Here is an 18,744-nt window from a genome sequence, read left to right on the forward strand (position 1 = left end):
CATGTCCTCTGCTTTCAGCTGAAGACAGTTTCTGCCTTCGGTGAAATGCCTAGCTAAATACAACGCCTAATTCAATACATGGTTAAAAAGAGCGTACCCTAGTTCAATATAGTCCTTCCCCTGATTGAAACAGCTTCTGCCCTTATGCAGGTATTCATATGTTACCCTTACGTACAGTGCCTACTGTTGGTTAAATATGTTGGCTTCCTTCCCCCCATAGACCTCATCAGTTCTTGCTTAAAAGTAGTCTCTACCCTTAAATCCAGAACCTACTCTCAAATACACCATACACTTCAGTATGGGACCTACCTTCATCTCAGTTTAAATACGCTACATCTTAGCTTAATGTTTCCCAAAGTGTGTCTCCAAATGAATCTGGCCACCCCACCCATCATCCCCAGCTAGTCCTGACTTTCCAATCCTGCCACTCCACCCTTTGCTAACACAGTTGGTTCCTGTCACCAGCCGAGTCTGTCCGCCTACCACCCCGTTCCCCCTTGGTCTCCCTGCCTTCCTCCTGCCCTGGGGCATATGCTACAGCCCTCTCGCATCCTTGTCATGGGAATCCTGGGTGTGATGAAGAAAACACTCAGCCCAGGAGTTGGATCTGCACGGATCTCTAAAAAAGCAAAGGGGTGAGGTTTGGGAGGCAGGAGACCCAGGGCAGGCTCTGGCCCTACCATTTGCTGGCTGAGAAGACCTCAGGCAAGAACCTCCCCTAATGATCCTCAAGGCCCTTCAGAGCTGTGACATTCAGTGCCTTCTTAGGGAAATGCTTCTGCACCTTTTGCCCCCTGCACACCTTCTAAAGTGCCCTTTCTAGGGGCACCTGGGTGGCTCAGTGGTTGAGTGTCTGCCTTCAGCTCGGGTCGTGATCCTAGAGTCCTGGGATCAGGTCCCATATTAGGCTCCCCTCAGGGAGCCTGCTTCTCCTTCTGCCTGTGTCTCTGCCTCTCTCTCATGAGTAAATAAATCTTTTAAAAAATAGAGTGCCTTCTCTAGCTAGACAACTGAGTTCCTCTCCTTACCTTGTTGAAATTCACCTGCCCCATGCCCCATCCCATCCCTCCCCATCCCTGGGGAACTGCTGGTTGATGTGAGGGTTCAGAGCAGGAAAGGTGGGGCAGTGGCCAGCAAGGGCATAGATCCAGGACCCAAAAGCACAGAGACAGCACACGGGGCTCAGTCCAGGAGAGTTAGAGCTTGCATTTCTTTCCATCCCCCAACACCACACAGCCTGGGGACAGATAGAACCTATAGCCTCCCAGCCCTTCACTACCACTTCCAGCTGGCCTAGGGTCAGGGCTGGGATTGTTGATTGGATTTATCTGGGATCTTGTGGTTGGGCTTGTCGAGGAAGGCCTAAGTCAGCACTTTCTGGGCATCCTTGATCACCTTATCCAGAGACGTGCGGAGCATCTGGTAGATGGTAGCAAAGGAGATGCCACAGGTGACCAAGGTGCCTAGGACAGGCACGTTGAGGAGCTCCTGTGTGAATGCAGAGGCATCCCTGGAGGCCTGGCCCAGTAGTTCGACCACTAGCGCCTCAGTGACTTTGGTCTTCAGGCCCTGTACTGCCTCCAGGATCTTGTGCCAGGGCTGGCCTGTCTGCTCCGCCAGCATTATGAGGGAGTCCTTGTCTAAGCCGAAGCTGTGGCAGTAGCCTTCCAGGGAGTTGATGAGCATGCACAGGTCACACACCACATCCTGCACAACCGGCACAGGGCTTGGGTTGACACCGCAGGCCACAGTGGTCACCAGCCAGAGGTGCTGCTGTAGCGAGGCTGCCTTCTGCTCTAGGATGGGCTTCGAGATGTTGGGCATGGCCAGCAGAAACGCATGCCGCTTATGGCTGTTTATGGAGTTCCTTCACCATCAACTCCTCCAGCAGGTCGAAATCGTACTTGCCCAGCTCAAACATGGAAAGCCGGAAGACGGGGCCTTCACGCCCCCCACTGCAGGAGACAAGAGCACCACTGGGTTTTGGCACCGAAGCAGGCCACCGTGTTCTGACAGCTGCTGAGGCATGAGCATTTGCCAGGACGGCACAGCACGACATTGCTCTAGAGTGTTGGCCCTGGAACTGGGCGCCTGAGTTCAGATCCCAGCCTTGCTACCTACCACCTGTGTGGACTTGGGCAAGTTACCAAATCAAATAAGGGGATCATTGTACCTACCTCCTAGGGATACTGTGGTAGTGAAGCGAGTGTGTGAAAATGGTGCCTCTGGTAATCCCTTAATAAATGTTAGCTGCCCTCAGCCACAGCTGCCAGCATCCCGTAGGCATGTGGCATTTGCACTGCTCTAACTTGGCAAATACACAAGCCAGCACATGTCCCATTTCCTTATGCAGGTAATGGGTCTCTGTCACCTGTGACCGAGCAGTGCCAAGTCTCAGGAAATGAATGGCAGCTGTGAGCATTATTTCACTGCGGGGCTGAGTTCAGTCACGCAGTGTGACCTTGGACGACCCCTTCCCCACTGTGGGCCTCAGCTGGAAGAGGAAGGGGAAGGGGCGGGCCATCCCTCCAGAATCCACCACCCCCAATGCTCCCACCCGCTTCCACCGGCCAGAGCCTAAGCTCACCTTCCAGCCGTTGCCAACAGTCCTCCCGGGTCTGGCTGAGTGCTCTTTCCTCTGAAAAGGTGCTGGGGCGCCGGCTGCATGAGGCCGCATGTCCACGTCCACCTTGGAGCGGATGAAGTAGAAGCGCTTGCCCTGCTGCAGGATCTCACAGGCTAGCTGGGTATGGTGGGCAGTGAAGCTCTCCAAGGTGATGAGGAGGAGGAAGTCATAACGGTCCAGCAGCACCTGCTGGAGGTATTTTTTGGCTTGGAAGGTGGGCGTGTCAATGCCCAGCAGGTCCCAGATGACAACATTGGGGTACTTAGGGTGTGCATATGGTGTGGGGTCCACCGACATTTCCACCACGCCCGTGTAGGCTGATCTGGGGTCCTCGTCTCCCAGCCCCCTGATGGCATTGACAAAGGTCGACTTGCCTGAGCCTGTGCCCCCAGTAATGCCAGTGTCCAGCCTGGCGTTCTCCGGCAAGTGAAGTGTGGCCTGCAGCTTGGTGGCTACTGTTGGCAGGTCCCCCACCTCAAAGGCTCCCTTCAGAGCACTGGTGTCCCTCCATAGCTCCAGTATCTTGGACCAGGTGAAGTTTGACTGGAAAACTCTGCTCGCCATGGGCTACCTGAGGTACAGGCTTCTGTCTTCAGGATGGATGACCTTCAACAGGACGGGTAAGAGTATTTTCCCTCTCTCTACATCCCTCATCATGTCTCAGGTATTTGAGGCATCACCAGCAATCGTACTGAGAGTGCAACCATATGCCAGGCCTGGTGCTAAATACTTTAGTTCAGTTCACATTTATTCATCACTGCCAGGTTCTCCTCCTGGAGTAGCTCATAAAATCCTCATAACAGCCGGAAGAGGAGATTCCCTTACTATCTGCGTTTGGCGCTAGGAGGAAAAATCATTTGCCGAAGGCCTCCAGCTAGTGCCTGGAATATTGGGAATAGAAATTGGGTCTTGTGATCCTAGAGTTCAAATTTTTTTAAGATTTTTAAAAAATTTTTAGTTTTTTTAAGTACTCTCTACATCCAACATAGGGCTGGAACTCACAACTCTGAGATCAAGAGTCGCAGGCTCCATGAACCAAGCCAGCCAGGGGCCCCTAGAATTAAAATTCCTAAATAACTTTTTGTGGCATTTCCCATGCACCAGGCACTGTGATCAACAATGTAGGGCAGTAATTAAGAGCTAGAACCATCATCATCGCTGAAGGCAGTTTATACTTGTTTACTCAGGGCCAGCCACTGTTCTAACCTCATGCATAATTTCATTAAGTCCCCATTGTACAGAATAGGAAACCAAGGCTCAGGGAGTAAGCCTCACTAAATGTCTTCTAGTCTGCACCAGAGCCAGGACATGGGCCAGCTCCCTCTGATCCTTTTGCCAGACAACCTCCCCATACCATCTTTGTACCATTGATCACCCGCTGTGTGCCAGGACCTCTCTGGGTGCTACAGTTCCAACACCAGCAAGAGACTCGATGGAATAGGCCTGGTGCATCTGTGAAGACACTGACCCCCACGACTGCTGGTTTCAGGGACCCACATCTGCTCAGGACCCACAGTGCACACTTCCATGAGCCCCGCCCTGCTCTGAGCCTCCGAGTCCTCCTTGGTGTGATGGACTAGGGTACCAGCACGACTCCAACTAGTCCCAGCCATACCAGGGACATGGGTGACATTGCGTGGGTCATGTCCCCTCTGCAGCCTTTAGTTCCCCCTTCTGCTTCCTCACCTGTGAAATGGAGAGATGACTCCCCAAGTTACTCCAGCTCTGTTTTCAGAAGACTCAGGGTCTTATTGTTGACAAGGTTCAAAGGCCAGCTTGAAGTGGTCTTGGAGCATCAGACTGAGCTTGATCTTTCTGTGTGGGTTGCCATGGAAGGGTTTTCAACAGGGAAGGGAGAGGTGCACAGTGGGCATTGAGCCCTCAGTGGACTTTGGGGAATAACACCAGAGCCTGGGAGATGAGGCAAGGAGCAGGGGCAGGAGCTGCTGGAGAGGGTGAGGCCTGCCCTAGAAGAGGGGCCGAGTGGGTGAAGATGGGGGATGAGGAAGGGACAGATGGAGGCAGAAAGGACAGGACAGGGCAATCAGTGGATCTTAACCTTAGGCGCAGTGTAGGGAGAGTATTGCTATTCATGCCTGACCTTCCCATCCCAGCCCCTCGGGGCCCACGAGTCCTGTGTTTAAGACAATGTCTGAGGGTTCACAGGGGTAGGGATGTGAGCTGTTTTTTGAGAAAAGATTTGGAGTGGACCATCTGTCCTCATATCTGGGGGTCTGGGATTTCCCTACCCTTATTCCCCACCAGCTCTTTGGTGCAAAAAGATCCAAAAGCAGTCCCGGCAGATCCAATGGGAAGGCCTTCCAGGAAGAGAAGAATCCCTTTGCAAAGCACAGAGCTCTTCAGCAAAGAGAACTGGCAGCCCCTGTAAATGGCCAGGTGAAAGCAGCCCTTCTTAGTCTGGAACTGGTTCACAGGTTCAAGGTAATTTGAGGCCTTCAAATGAGGCTAGAACCATCACCAGATCTGGGAATCTCTGTAGGCAGTATGTGTGAGCAACTAGGGGTGAGGCCACCTCCCCTGCACTGGAGTCCCTGCTTTACCACCAGCCTTGTACACAGCCTCCAGAGCCTTCCTGAACTCGCCTTTCTCCGCACCTAAATCTGACCCTTCCCTGACCTTATCCAAGCCCACAGAAGCCCTAGGGGCAGCCTGTCCTGTCCAAAGCCCCTACTCAGGTACTTTTTTCAACTTTTAGACATATGTGACCCTTGACTTGGCATGTGAGGTCAGGCTTTGGTGGGTATGAGGATGTCAGGTTCACTTGTGCATTCCCACCGAAGAGCCAAGGACAGAGCAATAGGGAGTACCCCGGGATTCAGTTTTGCAGGGACGCCTGGGCAGATGCAGATCCCCTCACCCCGTGTTGTTCACGCCCATCAATACCTACAGCCACATGGAACTTTCAGGAATCCCCCTGCCATCACCATCTCTCAGCCCCATGCCTTTAGCACAACCCCACCATTCCTGCACCCACAGGCCATGCAGAGACAGCAGGTAACCCCAGTCAGCAGACTGCTTACAACCTCTGACCCACAGCATCAAAATCCAGGACACTTACCAACACTCCTCCCAATCACAGGCACACCAGAAATCTCATTACCACACACCTTCCCACACACACACCTGCAAGCTCTCCAAAACAACTTGTTCGAGGTGGCAGGATTCACCCCCTGACCCTCTCTCCTTTGATGCAGAGAGAAAGAGCCCACCAGCCCTCTTGCCACCCCATTCTCCATACAGAGACCAGCCCAAGGCCATGGGGCCTCCCCGCCCTGCCACCCACACTGACCATCACTCCCTGCAGCAGCGGGGCTGGTCCGGGATGACCAACACTCACTGTGGCAGGGGGGCTGGCCCCCCACCCTGTTTAACCAGGTTGCTAGGCACCATTGTGCCAGTCCTGGGCACTGATTGGCTGCCCCTCCCTTTCTAGAGGAAGTCTTTGAGACCCTGGGCTTCTCAGAAACAGACAGATGGCGGCATAGCCAGCCCTGAACTGCACCAAGTTACCCGCACGGGTTGACAGTGGGATCCTATCTTGGATCCGGGCCTGGCTATCCTAATGCCCCCCAAATCTCCCTTGACTACCAGGGGACCAGGGAGAGAGATTCCCACCAAGGGGCCCTTGGGGCACCATCCATACCTCGAAGCTCTCCCCGCCCAGATCAAGTCCCATCGGGGTTCAGTGTGTCCCGTCTTCAGCCCCTCCACACCTCCCCACCACACGCCCCCCCAAAACCCCGCCAAGACAGCAAGCTCTGGTGCCCTCAGCATGCAGCACACATTTTCAATACACTGGCTTGGTTTAGTTGGTTTTGCTAAGGCTCGGTTTGTGGGTGAGGCAGGGGGTGGGGCTGCACGGTCACTTCTCTTCTGACAAGTCACGCTTCTTCCAGCTGTCGAGAATATACTTGAGGAGGAGGCCAAGCTTCCGGCGAGCCGAGAGCGGTGCTTCCTCACAGCCTCCCTCCCCAGATCCCCGCTTTTCCACACCATTGTCACCGGCTGCCTCCAGGCTGACCTCAGACTGGGGCTCGTCCTCCTCCAGGGCCTTGATGCGGACCCGCTGGGCGTCTTCGGCCATTTCATTGAGGCAGCCCTGGAGCATGGTATAGACGGTGCCAAAGCTGATGCCCCCGGCCACCAGCGTGCCAAACACAGGGATCCCCTTCTCAAAGGCACGGGCCACCCGCATGGCACCGTCAGATGACTGTGAGTAGAGCCGCAGGACGGTTTCCGGCGAGACCTCGTTGGCCAGCGGGGATCGGATGACGGAGCGCAGGTCACCTGCCTGCTTGCCCACCTGCTCAGCCAGCTTGGCCAGCGAGTCGTCATCCAGGCCGAAGCTGCGGTGGTAGCCACGCAGCGAGCGGATGAGCAGAGCGTCGTCGTAGGCGGCCGCCAGCCCTGGCACGGGCAGGGCCTGGATGACGCCTGACACCAGGGCTGTCTTGAGCACTTGCTCCTGGAGCATGTCCTTCTTCTTCTGCAGGGCCTCCAGCGAGATATCGGGCAGCGAAAGCAGGCCAGCGTGGCGCCGGTGGGCAGGCAGGTCGTGCTCCCAGGTGGACATGAGCAGCGGAAAGTCGTAGCGGGCCGGCGAGAGGTTGGACACGAGGAAGATGCGCGGGTCGGTCATGCCGGCCACCCGCAGCCGCTCGGCGCAGTGGTCACGGATCTCCTGCAGGACGGCCGCCTCACTGAAGCCCGAGGGCCGCTGGGTACGGGTGGCCGCCAGGTCCTCGTCCACCTTGGTGCGCACAAAGTAGAACTTCTTGCCCTGGCGCAGGATCTCCGAGGCCAGGCGGGTCTCCACAGCCCCGCAGCGGCGGGGAGAGACCAGCAGGAAGAAGTCATAGCGGCCGAAGTCCACCTGCTTCAGGTACTTATCAGCTGGGCAGCCCGGAGAGCCAGCCCCCGGCAGGTCCCACAGGGTCACGTCTGGAAACTGTGGGTGCGGGTAGGGCGAGGGCTGCATTGTGGTCTCCACGACGCCGGTGAGGGCCGCGCCGGGGTCCTCGGCCCCCACACCCCGGAGGGCGTTGATGAGGGAGGACTTGCCAGCGCCCGACTCGCCTGTGACGCCCACCTCCAGGCGGACGCTCTGGGAGGAGGCCAGCAGCTCCCGGAGGCGGGAGGCCGCCTGGGGGATGTCGCCCGACTCAAAGGCGCTGCGCAGGGCCTCCAGCTCTTCCTTGGCCATGAGGATGGTGGTCTCCTCCTCCCCGGGCACTGCTCGCAACTTTGAAGTAGCCATGGTGACCAACGGTTCAGAGGGCGCAGGGTTTGGGGGAGAGTCACAGGACGCGTGGTCCTCAGCGTCTGCGGGGGCACAAGGGAGCCGTTCACTTCTTCTGGGCCTTGGCACAGGGTAGGAAGAGAGAGAGACACCAAGGATATAAGGGAAGTCTGTCCGGCACCTCACAGCCCAGTCCTTCTTAAAACAACCTGGGTACATCTTGACACAAGGAAGGGGGCTCTAGAGTCCCACACGCCCAGGCTCCCATCCCATCCTTGCCACTGACTTGCTGTGTGACCTGGGGGCAGAATGAAGTACCTCTCTGAGCCTGTTCCTCTGCGTAAAGGGCATGGTGACTGGCCTGCCTCCTGAGGTGCTCAGGAGTCCTCAGGGTAACAGTTTGATGGCAGCTTGTGACAGGGCCCCAGGCTCAAAAGGCTCAGCTCTTGGCTTAATGCTCTCCTGACACTGACTGAAATTCTTAATGATATTTGAACCAGGGGCCCTGTGTTTTCATTTTGTACCAGGTTCCACAAATTTTGTACCCAGCCCTGCAAAGCAAAGGGCTTAAGCCCCGCACCAGGACCCAGGCAGAGTACGCTGTATCCTGCTGCTGCTGTTGGGAGCAGCGGGAAGGGGTGATGAAAAGGACCCACACCCTGGAGCCAATCCTAGAGTTAAATCCGGCTCCCCTACATACACACTGAGTGACCTGGGGCAAGTGACTTGAAATTCTCTGCCTTGTTCCTCTCATCTGTAAGATGAGGCCAGTAGCTATGATAATAGCAAACCACCTCCAGTTGTTGAGAACTAAGTGAGTTGATACAGATAAAGCATTTGGAATAGTGCCTGGCCCACGGCAGGTGGTCTGTGTTATCTTATCCCTGTTAATATTCCTAGCTGTGTGACTTCAAGCAATCCCCTGCAGTCTCTGAGTGCGCCACAGGCAAGCAAGACCTGTGATGATTGTGAGCCCACCTATCTATACCCTAGGCCAGTATTCTGGGGCTCAGCTGGTGGAAGAAGCCTGGCATGAGGGGATGCCCAGACACTGGGAGTCCTCATTAAACACCCAGATCTGCCCTAGTTGCTAAACTCAGCTCATGCTAGGGATCACTGTCCCCATCAGACAGGAGGGACTGAGACTCAGACTACACAAGTGATGTCCCTGCACAGAGGCCCAGCCAGGACTCAAACTCAGGTCCCCGGGCTCCCTCATCCCTCTGAAGAGCTGCCCTCTCTTTAGCTACATATATTTGCCTCCCTGCTTGTCTTCTCCCTCCTTGTCTGGGCTGTCCTCGTTCACCCCCCACAGAAATGTGTCCTCATTACATTATTCCCACCAGGGCTGTTCCCCCAACCTAGGTGGAGGCATTTCTCCCATGCTATGCCCACTCTCCCTACACCCTGTCCCCCTAAGCCATGTAAGGATATGGCCCAAGGATCGGAGAACAGGTGCTAGATAGAGCAGGTCCCAGCAGCCAGGGCCAGACAGGTCAGTGGGCCCTGGGGTGGGATTAGGGCTGAGGGAGCTAGGATTGGCCCTGGAAGTCCCTACCTCCCTTCACCCACAAGCCCATCCAGACAGCTCTGCCCTCAGGGGACTTACCTGCCCTGCAGGCTCTCCCTCTCCCCTCACACTTTCCCCGCTGGTGGGGTCTCCTCCCTTAGCCCAAGGTCAGACCCGTTGCTAGGACCCATTATAATAGCAAGCAGCAGCTTATTGGTCAGCCAACCCTAATGCAATAATGTGACAGTGATGTCAGGGGGCGGGGTCCCATGGCAGGGCAGGGACCCCATCCCCCAGCTGCTGCTGCCCCCCCCCCCCCCCCGCCCTTGCTTGGTCACACTGGTCCCTCCATCCCCCACAAGGGACTCAGAGAGATCTTTGTAACACCAAGAAGTTCACAACCTATCTGTGGTCTCCATCACCTGCAGGACAAAGTCCCAGCTCCTCAGCTGGCATCCAAGGGCCTGACGCTGCTCACCACCCACCCTCTAATTCTCCTCCTTCTAGGGGACTATTTCCCAAACAACTCATTCATGTTCCCTTTAGGGCACCATCTACTCACCTACCACCCCGAGGTATCCCATGCGTGCTCTGAGGGTGCCGGTTTGGCTTCACCAGCGCTACCAGCTGGGGAGAGGCCAGGTGTGAAACCACCCCCACAGTCACTGCCACCATGCCTTGGCCAGGACTGGCACCCATGCAGCACAGCCCAGTGCCAGCACCACACCCCAATTCAGTATCTGGTATCTAGGCTCCCAGGTTCTGGCCTCTCCCTCCCCAGAGCTTTCACGTCCTCTCCTGCCCACTCTAGGGTGACAGCTTGGTCCCCTCTGTCCCTCTCCCGCCTCTGCCGCCTTACGACCACTGCAGGTGCCAGCACTGGGACAAATTGGGAGGCAATCTGAATGAGAAGAGAGCCTGAGGTGGGGTGGGGAAAGAAATACTCCAAGAAGACAGCAGAGGAAGAGTCCCGCCGGAAGACAGGGTGGACAAGAAACCACCTCAGAAGGACGCCTGGGTGGCTCAGTGGTTGAGCATCTGCCTTTGGCTCATGATCCTGGGGTCCTGAGATCAAGTCCCCACAGGAAGTCTGCTTCTCCCTCTGCCTGTGTCTCTGCCTATCTCTGTGTCTCTCAAAAATAAATAAAATCTTTAAAAAAGAAAAAGAAACCACCTCTGACAGAAGCAGGAAGGGACCGGTCAGAGACACAGGTCACAGAGAGGATGAAAATGTACAGAGCCTGAGAGATGTGGGACCAAGGCGTGGAACTGAAGGTCAACAGATTTAAAAACATTTGCAGACCTTCCCAGACACTGAACACGTAGACCCGGACTCCTCCCCTAAAGTCACAGACGTGCACACCTGGCCCAAGAGGGAAGGTAGAGGCACAGACCCTCCGGTTATTTACAGAAAAGCCCAAGTCAGGCAGATATGCAGCCCACACACAGCCAGACACACACAGACCCGCAGACCAGCCACGAGAGACTCCATCACACGCAGGCAACATACGCGGGTCATGGCCCCTGGGGCCCCCTCACCAGTCCCAGCCCTCATGCATTCAGCCCCCCTCTCCTGATCCCCAGTGCCCAGCCAGCTATGAGCCGATGCTCCAGAAGTGCGGCAGCCCCAGGCTCTGTCCTCGGGGTCTCTAGGTCAGAGGGAGGGGACATAGTCACAGCCCCCCCGGGGTGACTGAGGGCCGAGACAGGAGACAGCCGCTGGGCACCTGCAGAGATGCATCCGACGCAGGAGGGCACACTGCCAGCTCCTGAGAGCTACCAGCCCAGGAGAGGCTGCTCCCTGGCCTGTCTGCCAGGCCTCCTCTTTCCTGGTCATGCATCACACATTCCGCACCTCTCCAGGCTCCATCCTGGGCTGGGTGCTGGAAACACAGCAATGACCAAGACAGCCCTGAGCTCTGTCCCTCCTGGGCTCCCAGTCCTGTGTGGGAGTCACATCCATCCACAGACAGTGGCGACCCAGGACTGAAATAGGGGACCCCAGAGGGCTGTGGGAACACAAGGGGCAACTGACCCAGCCTGGGGGGTCAGGGAGGGCTTCCTGGAAGAGAGGGCACCTGAGCTGCGATCTGTGAGCCTGGTGGCGTGTTGGGGAGTTGTATCCCAGGCCATGGGACCACCCTGTGCAAAGACTGAGTTGACGGAGAGCTCTCACTCACCCAGTAATTTATACAGTTATCTGGTCATTCCCCAAACATTTGCTTAGACCCGACCCTAGGCCAGTCCCTGTAATGGTCCAGAGGTGTGAATCACACTCATCCCTGCCCTTCTAGACCTCAAAGGCTGCTGGGGGCTGCTGACACAACCACACACAGGGCAGAGTGCTCACTTACTGGATGTTTACAATGTACCAGGCACGGTGTGAATTCCATCAGATGAAGTAGCTCATTTAACTGGGACTAGAATTCTGTTCTCCCCACCTGTCATCCCCAGACAGACACAAACCCCAGGAGCTGAGACTGGAATAGGGAGGCAGACAGAGACAAATGAGATAAACACATTTATTCATTCATTCTTTCCACAGATTCCCTGTATAATCAGATCTATGGTGCCACTGGATGTCAAATGCATCATTTTCTGTCCCACTAACAAGGGCAAAAATTGCTGCCAGTACATGTATGATACAACATTCCCTTATCACCTAAAATTTTTATTTTACACTTACTCTTTGTAAACTTAGAAAATACAGATTTTTTTTTATATCATTTATCACTTGCATGTGTATCTAACTGGGAAAATACAAGGGAAATAAATTGGCGAGGATGTTCCTAACCACGGAGTCTGACTGTGTGGAATCACTTCCTCCTCTGAGCACAGGATGCTTTCCGACACTCCACGTCCTCGTCCTCTGTGCCACCAGGAGCACTGATGAAGCTGTTAAAAGCAGCTCCATTATCACATCAAGGCAGTGACAGCTACGTCACAATGGCTGCCTGGCTGACAGTGATTGTAAGGTGCCATCAGCTGTGACTTTCCCGATTTCAGAATTGCTAAAATGTGGGGGCGGGCGGAGGGAGTGCACCTTAGAATCGGTGAAGGTGATTCCTGAGCGTCCACTGTGTGTCTGCCAGGCTGGGAACAGCAATAGAGACAGTGGGGTGGGGGCCCTTCCTGCGGCATGTGCATGCTGTGTGCCAAGGACCCGTTGGTTGATGTTTGGAGCCCAGCCGTGACCTCAGGCAGCTCCAGCCCTGACCCCATAGGTCTCAGAGTCCGGTGAGGGACACAGAATCCTCCTCTGACCGTGACGACCCACAGGGGTAAAGTAGGGATGGAGTCTCCAGACAAGTGTGAGAGCCAAGTGGGTGCCTGACCCAGCGGGGGTTCGGGTGGAGTCAGCGAAGGCTCTTTGGAGAAAGTTCATTCACCAAACACACTTCCTGGGGGCACCTACTGTGTGCCAGGCCCTGCTTCCCTCACGAAGCTCCAAGCACTCTACCTCCTCTTCTTCCTATTTCTTAATCTTATTTATTTAGTTATTTTTAAAGATTTTATTTATTTATTCATGAGAGACAGAGAGTGGCAGAGACACAGGCAGAGGGAGAAGCAGGCTCCATGCAGGGAGCCCGACGTGGGACTCGATCCTGGGGACTCCAGGATCAGGCCCTGGGCTGAAGGCGGTGTTAAACTGCTGAGCCACCCAGGGACCCCAGTCTTTTTTTATTTAAATTCAATTAATTAACAGACTGTATTATTAGTTTCAGAGGTAGAGGTCGGTGGTTAGTCAGTCTTATAGAACACCCAGTGCTCATCACATCACGTTACCCCCTCCTCGCATTCTCTCCCCTCCAGCGACCCTCAGTTTGTTTCCTAGAGTTGAGAGTCTCTTCTGCTTTGTCTCCCTCTCTGATTCCATCTTGTTTTATTTTTGCCTCTCTTCCCCTGGATCAAAAGACTTAGAGAATTTCCATGAGGTGCTGTTGAGGTCGAAAAGCAAGATGCAGAGAGCTGTGGCTAATGTCCTATTAAAGACTAAAAAACCCTTATACCAACATGCATGTGTATATGTGTACGTGTCTACACAGATACTGATATCAATGCACGCATAAGTGTGTCCCTATATGTATTTATGCATCAAACGTCTAGATGGAATTATATGACTTCAGGGAATAACAGGAAGACCTACGGGAGGCTGTTAGTATGAAATCCTGGGGCGGGGGGTGGGGGGTGCCTCTGGGCAGAGTCTACAGGGAGAAAAGAGGGAGAGGAGGGAAAAGCAAAGGGGGGAAAATTCAAAGCAGGTACATTTGTAGCAAAAGTACAAGTAGGGTGTTGTTCAGGGTAGCACTTATCTCAGGAGAGGAAAGGCATTTGGTCAGTGAAGGGGCCACTGGGGATTACAGCTGTTTTGATGTTTCCTGTCAGCTGAGCGGTGAGAGACACTGCTTACTCTTTGTTTTTGTATGTCCTAAGTAATTTGTAATAAATTTTAAAAACTTGAGTAATGTACTCACATTGGTGCCCTTACAGAAAAGCAGGAATGTACAATAAAATTGAACTCTCAAAAAACAAAATTGAACTCTGCCAGGGCTAACCTCCTCCCACTCACCCCGACCCACCCTCTCTAGACTCCAGGGTCACAGTCATCAGATGGCTGATGCTGCCTGCAAGCATTTCCTGAGCACCTCTGTGGGCTCCCAGCTCAGCTGAGGTGGATCACGTCCTGACCCCATCCCCTGGGCCTCCAATCTCACAGAAACATCTCCTTCCTTCCTCACCACCCCAGGCTCCTCTGCACCCCACCTTACAGCAGACATCCTCCAGACAGGAGGGCTTCCTGGGGAGCAGAGAGGGGCTTCTGAAGTCACACACCCATCTGGGCTGTGTAGCCCCAAGGGCGCTCCCCTTCCCCAATGATAGTAGATAAAGGCTATTTTTACTTGTATTGAACTCTGATTTCTGTGCACTTATGGTCCTCACCCAAGGTCACAAAACTAGTAACTGGCAAAGCTGGCATTTGATCCCACAGAGACTGGTACCAGAGACCACACTCTTCTTTTATTTTAGAGAGAGAGGGAGGGAGGGGAGCATACGAGCAAGGGGGAGGGGCAGAGGGAGAGGGAGAGGGAATCTCAAGCAGGCTCCACGCTGAGCATTGGGGGCTCAATCTCATGACTTGGAGATCATGATGTGAGCAGAAATCAAGTCGTATGCTTAACCGACTGAGCCACCCAGGCACCCCCAGAGTCCACACTCTTAACCACCATCCCTCTCTGATGTGACTCCCATCTGCATATCAAAGTAAGCAGTTTTCTTTTTTAAAGATTTTATTTATTTATTTGAGAGAGAGCATGAGAGAGAGAGCTTGCAAGCAGGGGCGGAGCGGTAGAGGGAGAAGCAGACTCCCCACTGAGCAGGGAGGCCAATGTGGGACTTGATCACAGGACCCTGGGATCACGACCTGAGCCAAAAGCAGACGCTCAGCCACTGAGCCAGCCAGGGGCCCCTGATAAGATTTTTCTATGAAGACTTGAGAAGAACACCACAGCCCTGGGGGTGAGGGGAGCTCTCCCCTGAAGGCCAGGACATTCCAGGGCCTTCTGCTAATGGACAGGGATGGGGGCAGGTCAGGGAAGCTCTCAGCTGCTTTATTTTAGACTGTCCTCCCTCCCAGGAAGGACACGTAATGCAGGGTCATGTGTGCAGGCTCTGATGCACAGTGAGGTATTTCTGGGTAAAATGTGATGTCTGGGATTTGTTTTAAAACTTCTCAGCCCAAAGCGGAAGGAAGGGAGGAGGGGGTAGGAGTGGGAAAGGAAGGGAGGGAGGGTGGAGGGGAGAAGGAAGAGAAAACAGGGGGAAGAAAAGAGGAAGGAAGATATGGAGGAGAGGAGGGAGGACGGGGGAAGAGGAAGGGAAAGGATATAAGTTGCAGAATATGGGGAATTTATGATGTGGGGGCAGGAGCGGTAGAAGGGGCATAGAGAGCTAAAGGATCATTATACTGTTTGCTCTGCTCTTGTGTGTGTTGCAGCTTTTCCTCCGTGTTTAACAGGAGGAAAAGTTTATCTTCTAGAATCAGGCTAATCCCACGGCTGCTACTTACTAGCACTTTCTCCCATGAGCCTCAGTTGTCTCTTTCACACACATGGACAAATAATAGTACAGCTGCCGTGATGAGTAACACCCTAGGAGGTGACTGCTTCCGTCTGCTGAAAGTTGAGGACGTGCCAAGCCTTATGCTTGACACACCTTACAGTAATGGGAGGTCAAACTCTTACTGCCTCCATCTTCCAAGTGGGAATGCAGGGCTCTCACAGATGTTACGAGGCTTTTCCAAGGCCACACAACAGATCACTTGTGAAGCCACACTACAAACCCAGGTCTGAGTCCAGAGATCTGAACCAGACTCTGTCTAGAGCAGCGGTTTGAGATATGTGGCTCTACCCCCACACCCCGCCCCGCACATCTGTCTTCCCTTTCCTCTGTGATCTCTGTGCTAGGCAGCATGGGCCAGGTGATGCCACGGGAACAAATAGCGCAACGTATTGGTGGCTTACAACAACCACTCACACGCATGTCCCCTGTGGGTGAGGCTGATAGAGTCTGTGGACAGTCCCTAAAAGGACTGGGCCCGGTGACTCTTCGGTCTACAGAAATCATGAGCCACAGATGAGTCCCGCTACTTGATGGGTGACTCCGAGGTGGGGACTCAGAGGTCCCTTATCTGCAAAATGACAGTCTACAAGGCCTACGTCACAGGGCATGAAGTAAGATGAATAATCTGAAACCCCAACATGGTGCTTACCACTAGTAGTAAGTACCACTTCCTTCCCTTTTTCCTCTCAGCAGGGTTATGAACTAATGTTTGTGTCTCCCCAAAATTCATATGTTGAAGCCGTGGCCCCTCGATGTGATGGCATTTGGAAGTGGAGCCTCATGATGGGATTAGCATCCTTAGACCAAAGGAGGAGGAACCAGAAGGAGCTCCCCGTTTCTGCCACATGAGGACACAGCAAGAAAGCATCCATCCAGGGGTCACCTGGGTGGCTCAGTGGTTGAGCATCTGCTTTCAGCTCAGGTCATGATCCTGGGGTCCCGGGATCGAGTACCACATCGGTCTCCCCACAGGGAGTCTGCTCCTCCCTCTGCCTCTGTCTCTGCCTCTCTCTGTGTGTCTCATGAATAAATAAATAAAATCTTAAAAAAGAAGAAAGAAAGAAAGAAAGAAAGAAAGAAAGAAAGAAAGAAAGAAAGAAAGAAAGAAAGAAAAGAAAGAAGAAAGAAAGAAAGAAAGAAAGAAAGAAAGAAAGAAAGAAAGAATCCATCCATCTGGAAACCAGGAGGAGGGTCCTCACCAGAACCCAACCGCACTGCACTTCCAACCTCCAGAATTATGAGAAAATGTCTGTGGTGTAAGTCACCGAGTCCGTGGTGTGTGCTATGGCAGCCCGAGCTAAGACCAGAAGCATCCTAACAATTGCCACTCTCTGAATGCTTATCACCTGCTAAGCACTGTATGTCTACGTTCACTTTTTCAGGAACAATTACAGCTCCCAGTTTGCAGATGAGAAAACCCGGCATGAGAGAGAGGAGGGGTCCTGCCCAATGTCATTGCCTGTCGTCCCTCAGTTCCGTATCCACCCCTCTCTGCCCTGAAATGCTGAGGCTGGGAGTTTGAAAACTACATTTCCCTGGACTCCTTTCCCACCTGACTTCTGCAAAGAGGAAGCACTCCAGGTCAGAGGGTAAAATGTGCCTCCTCCACCTCTGCTTCTGGCAGCATCCATGGGACCGGCTGTGGTGCTTCCTGTTTGGCCCCAGCCCCAGCCGCACCACCTGGGTGGCTCAGTCAGTCAAGAGGCCAACTCTTGATTTCAGCTCAGGTCGTGGTCTTGGGGTGGTGAGATCGAGCCCTGAGTTCTGGCTCCACACTCAACGGGGAGTCTGCTGGGGATTCTCTGCCTCTCCTCTGCCCTTCCCCCTGCTTGTGGGCTTTCTCTCCCTCTAAAATAAATAAATAGATCTTAAACATATATATTTAAAGTTCCATATATATTAAATATATATTCCATATACATTAAAATCTCACCACCCCAAGATCATGACCTGAGCTGAAATCAAGAGTTGGCCTCTTGCCTGACTGAGCCACCCAGGTGGTGCGGCTGGGGCTGGGGCCAAACTGGAAGCACCACAGCCGGTCCCATGGATGCTGCCAGAAGCAGAGGTGGAGGAGGCACATTTTACCCTCTGATCTGGAGTGCTTCCTCTTTGCAGAAGTCAGGTGGGAAAGGAGTCCAGGGAAATGTAGTTTTCAAACTCCCAGCCTCAGATCTTAAATATATATATTTTTTTTGGGGGGGGGTGCAGAATGTGGGGCAGCCATGTACCTTATGAGAGGCTGGGGCCTCTCTCAACCCCAGGGACTAAAGCTTGATCAGCTGAAGTCAATCAGGATTACCATCACCTTGACAGGGATTGGCTGGCTCCATTTTGGCCAACTGGAGGGGACGTGAGGAAAGTCTGCCAGGGGATAGGGTTTCTGGGAAGACAAAGATGGGGGGCCACCTCCGCCAGCTTTGGGTGTGGTTGCAGGAGGGCATGACGCTGGAGCTCCAGCCACCATCATGCAAATACCAACATGCTGAGGATGGCAGGGTGGCAAGAGAACAAGGTAGGTTCTCAGTGACTCCGTTGAACTGCTGAATTAAGGACCCCTGGGGACCCCTCCCTCCTTTCTTCCTGTTCAGATGTGTATTAGCTATTCCTACTGCTCCTCCCTCAGGGCCTCTGCCTTTACAGCTCCCTCTGCCTGGAATGCTGCCGTCTGCACCCCACACAGCTGCATGGCCCTCTGCCTCACTCCCCTCCTGGTCTTCACTCAGATGTCAGCTTCCTGACGCCTCACATATAAAAGTGCACCCCTCCTACAGGCCTCCCCATTCCTCTTCTCTGCTCTGTGTTTATTATCTGTGGCCCCCACTGAAACAAAGCAGAAAATTTTCTTTACTGTGTGTCCTCAGTGTCTAGAACTGTGCTCCATGCCTAGCATGTAACCAATAAATCTTTGTCCAATCAGTACCCAGTGAATACTTTCTGCTCTTTTTGTTGGACTTTGTATTACTTTTAGCTGAAAGCAGATGGTTCCTGGCATCCTGCCTCCTGTCCAGCTCCCCATCTTTACTTCTCTGCTCAATCCTTTGGGTCCGATGCTTGCTCTAAAATGACACTCACTCCAGACTGAGCGTTCGTTTCTCTGCCTGCCCTGGCTCCCAGATGCTGTCATCTGCAGGTCCCCTCTGGTCCCAGAATCCCCGGGAGAAGAGAGCAGACCACATCAGGGCCCTATTGGAGGTTGCGATGTGAGAAGAAGGAAACCCAAACCAC

The 18,744-nt window shown here is 53.8% G+C and overlaps 2 protein-coding genes across 8 annotated transcripts in view; one reads left to right on the forward strand and one right to left on the reverse strand.

The window, feature by feature from the left end:
* SMG9 (SMG9 nonsense mediated mRNA decay factor) overlaps window positions 1-12,189 on the forward strand; it is a 31,535-nt gene extending 19,346 nt beyond the window's left edge. For 6 of the 7 annotated variants that reach the window (XR_007410476.1, XR_007410482.1, XR_007410480.1 and 3 more), the window contains 2 exons: window positions 1,889-3,246; window positions 4,892-12,189. The gene's annotated coding sequence lies outside the window, so the exon portion shown is untranslated. The remainder of the gene's footprint in view (window positions 1-1,888; window positions 3,247-4,891) is intronic. The other variant, XR_007410481.1, reaches the window with a different exon arrangement.
* Window positions 6,432-7,904, reverse strand: IRGC (immunity related GTPase cinema). The gene has a single exon (XM_025424730.3). It carries the CDS (start codon window positions 7,902-7,904, stop codon window positions 6,510-6,512), a length of 1,395 nt encoding a protein of 464 aa, XP_025280515.3. The 3' UTR covers window positions 6,432-6,509.
* Window positions 12,190-18,744: the final 6,555 nt, after the last annotated feature.

This window comes from Canis lupus, chromosome 1, assembly GCF_003254725.2.
Source record: "Canis lupus dingo isolate Sandy chromosome 1, ASM325472v2, whole genome shotgun sequence".
Lineage (NCBI taxonomy): Eukaryota > Metazoa > Chordata > Mammalia > Carnivora > Canidae > Canis > Canis lupus.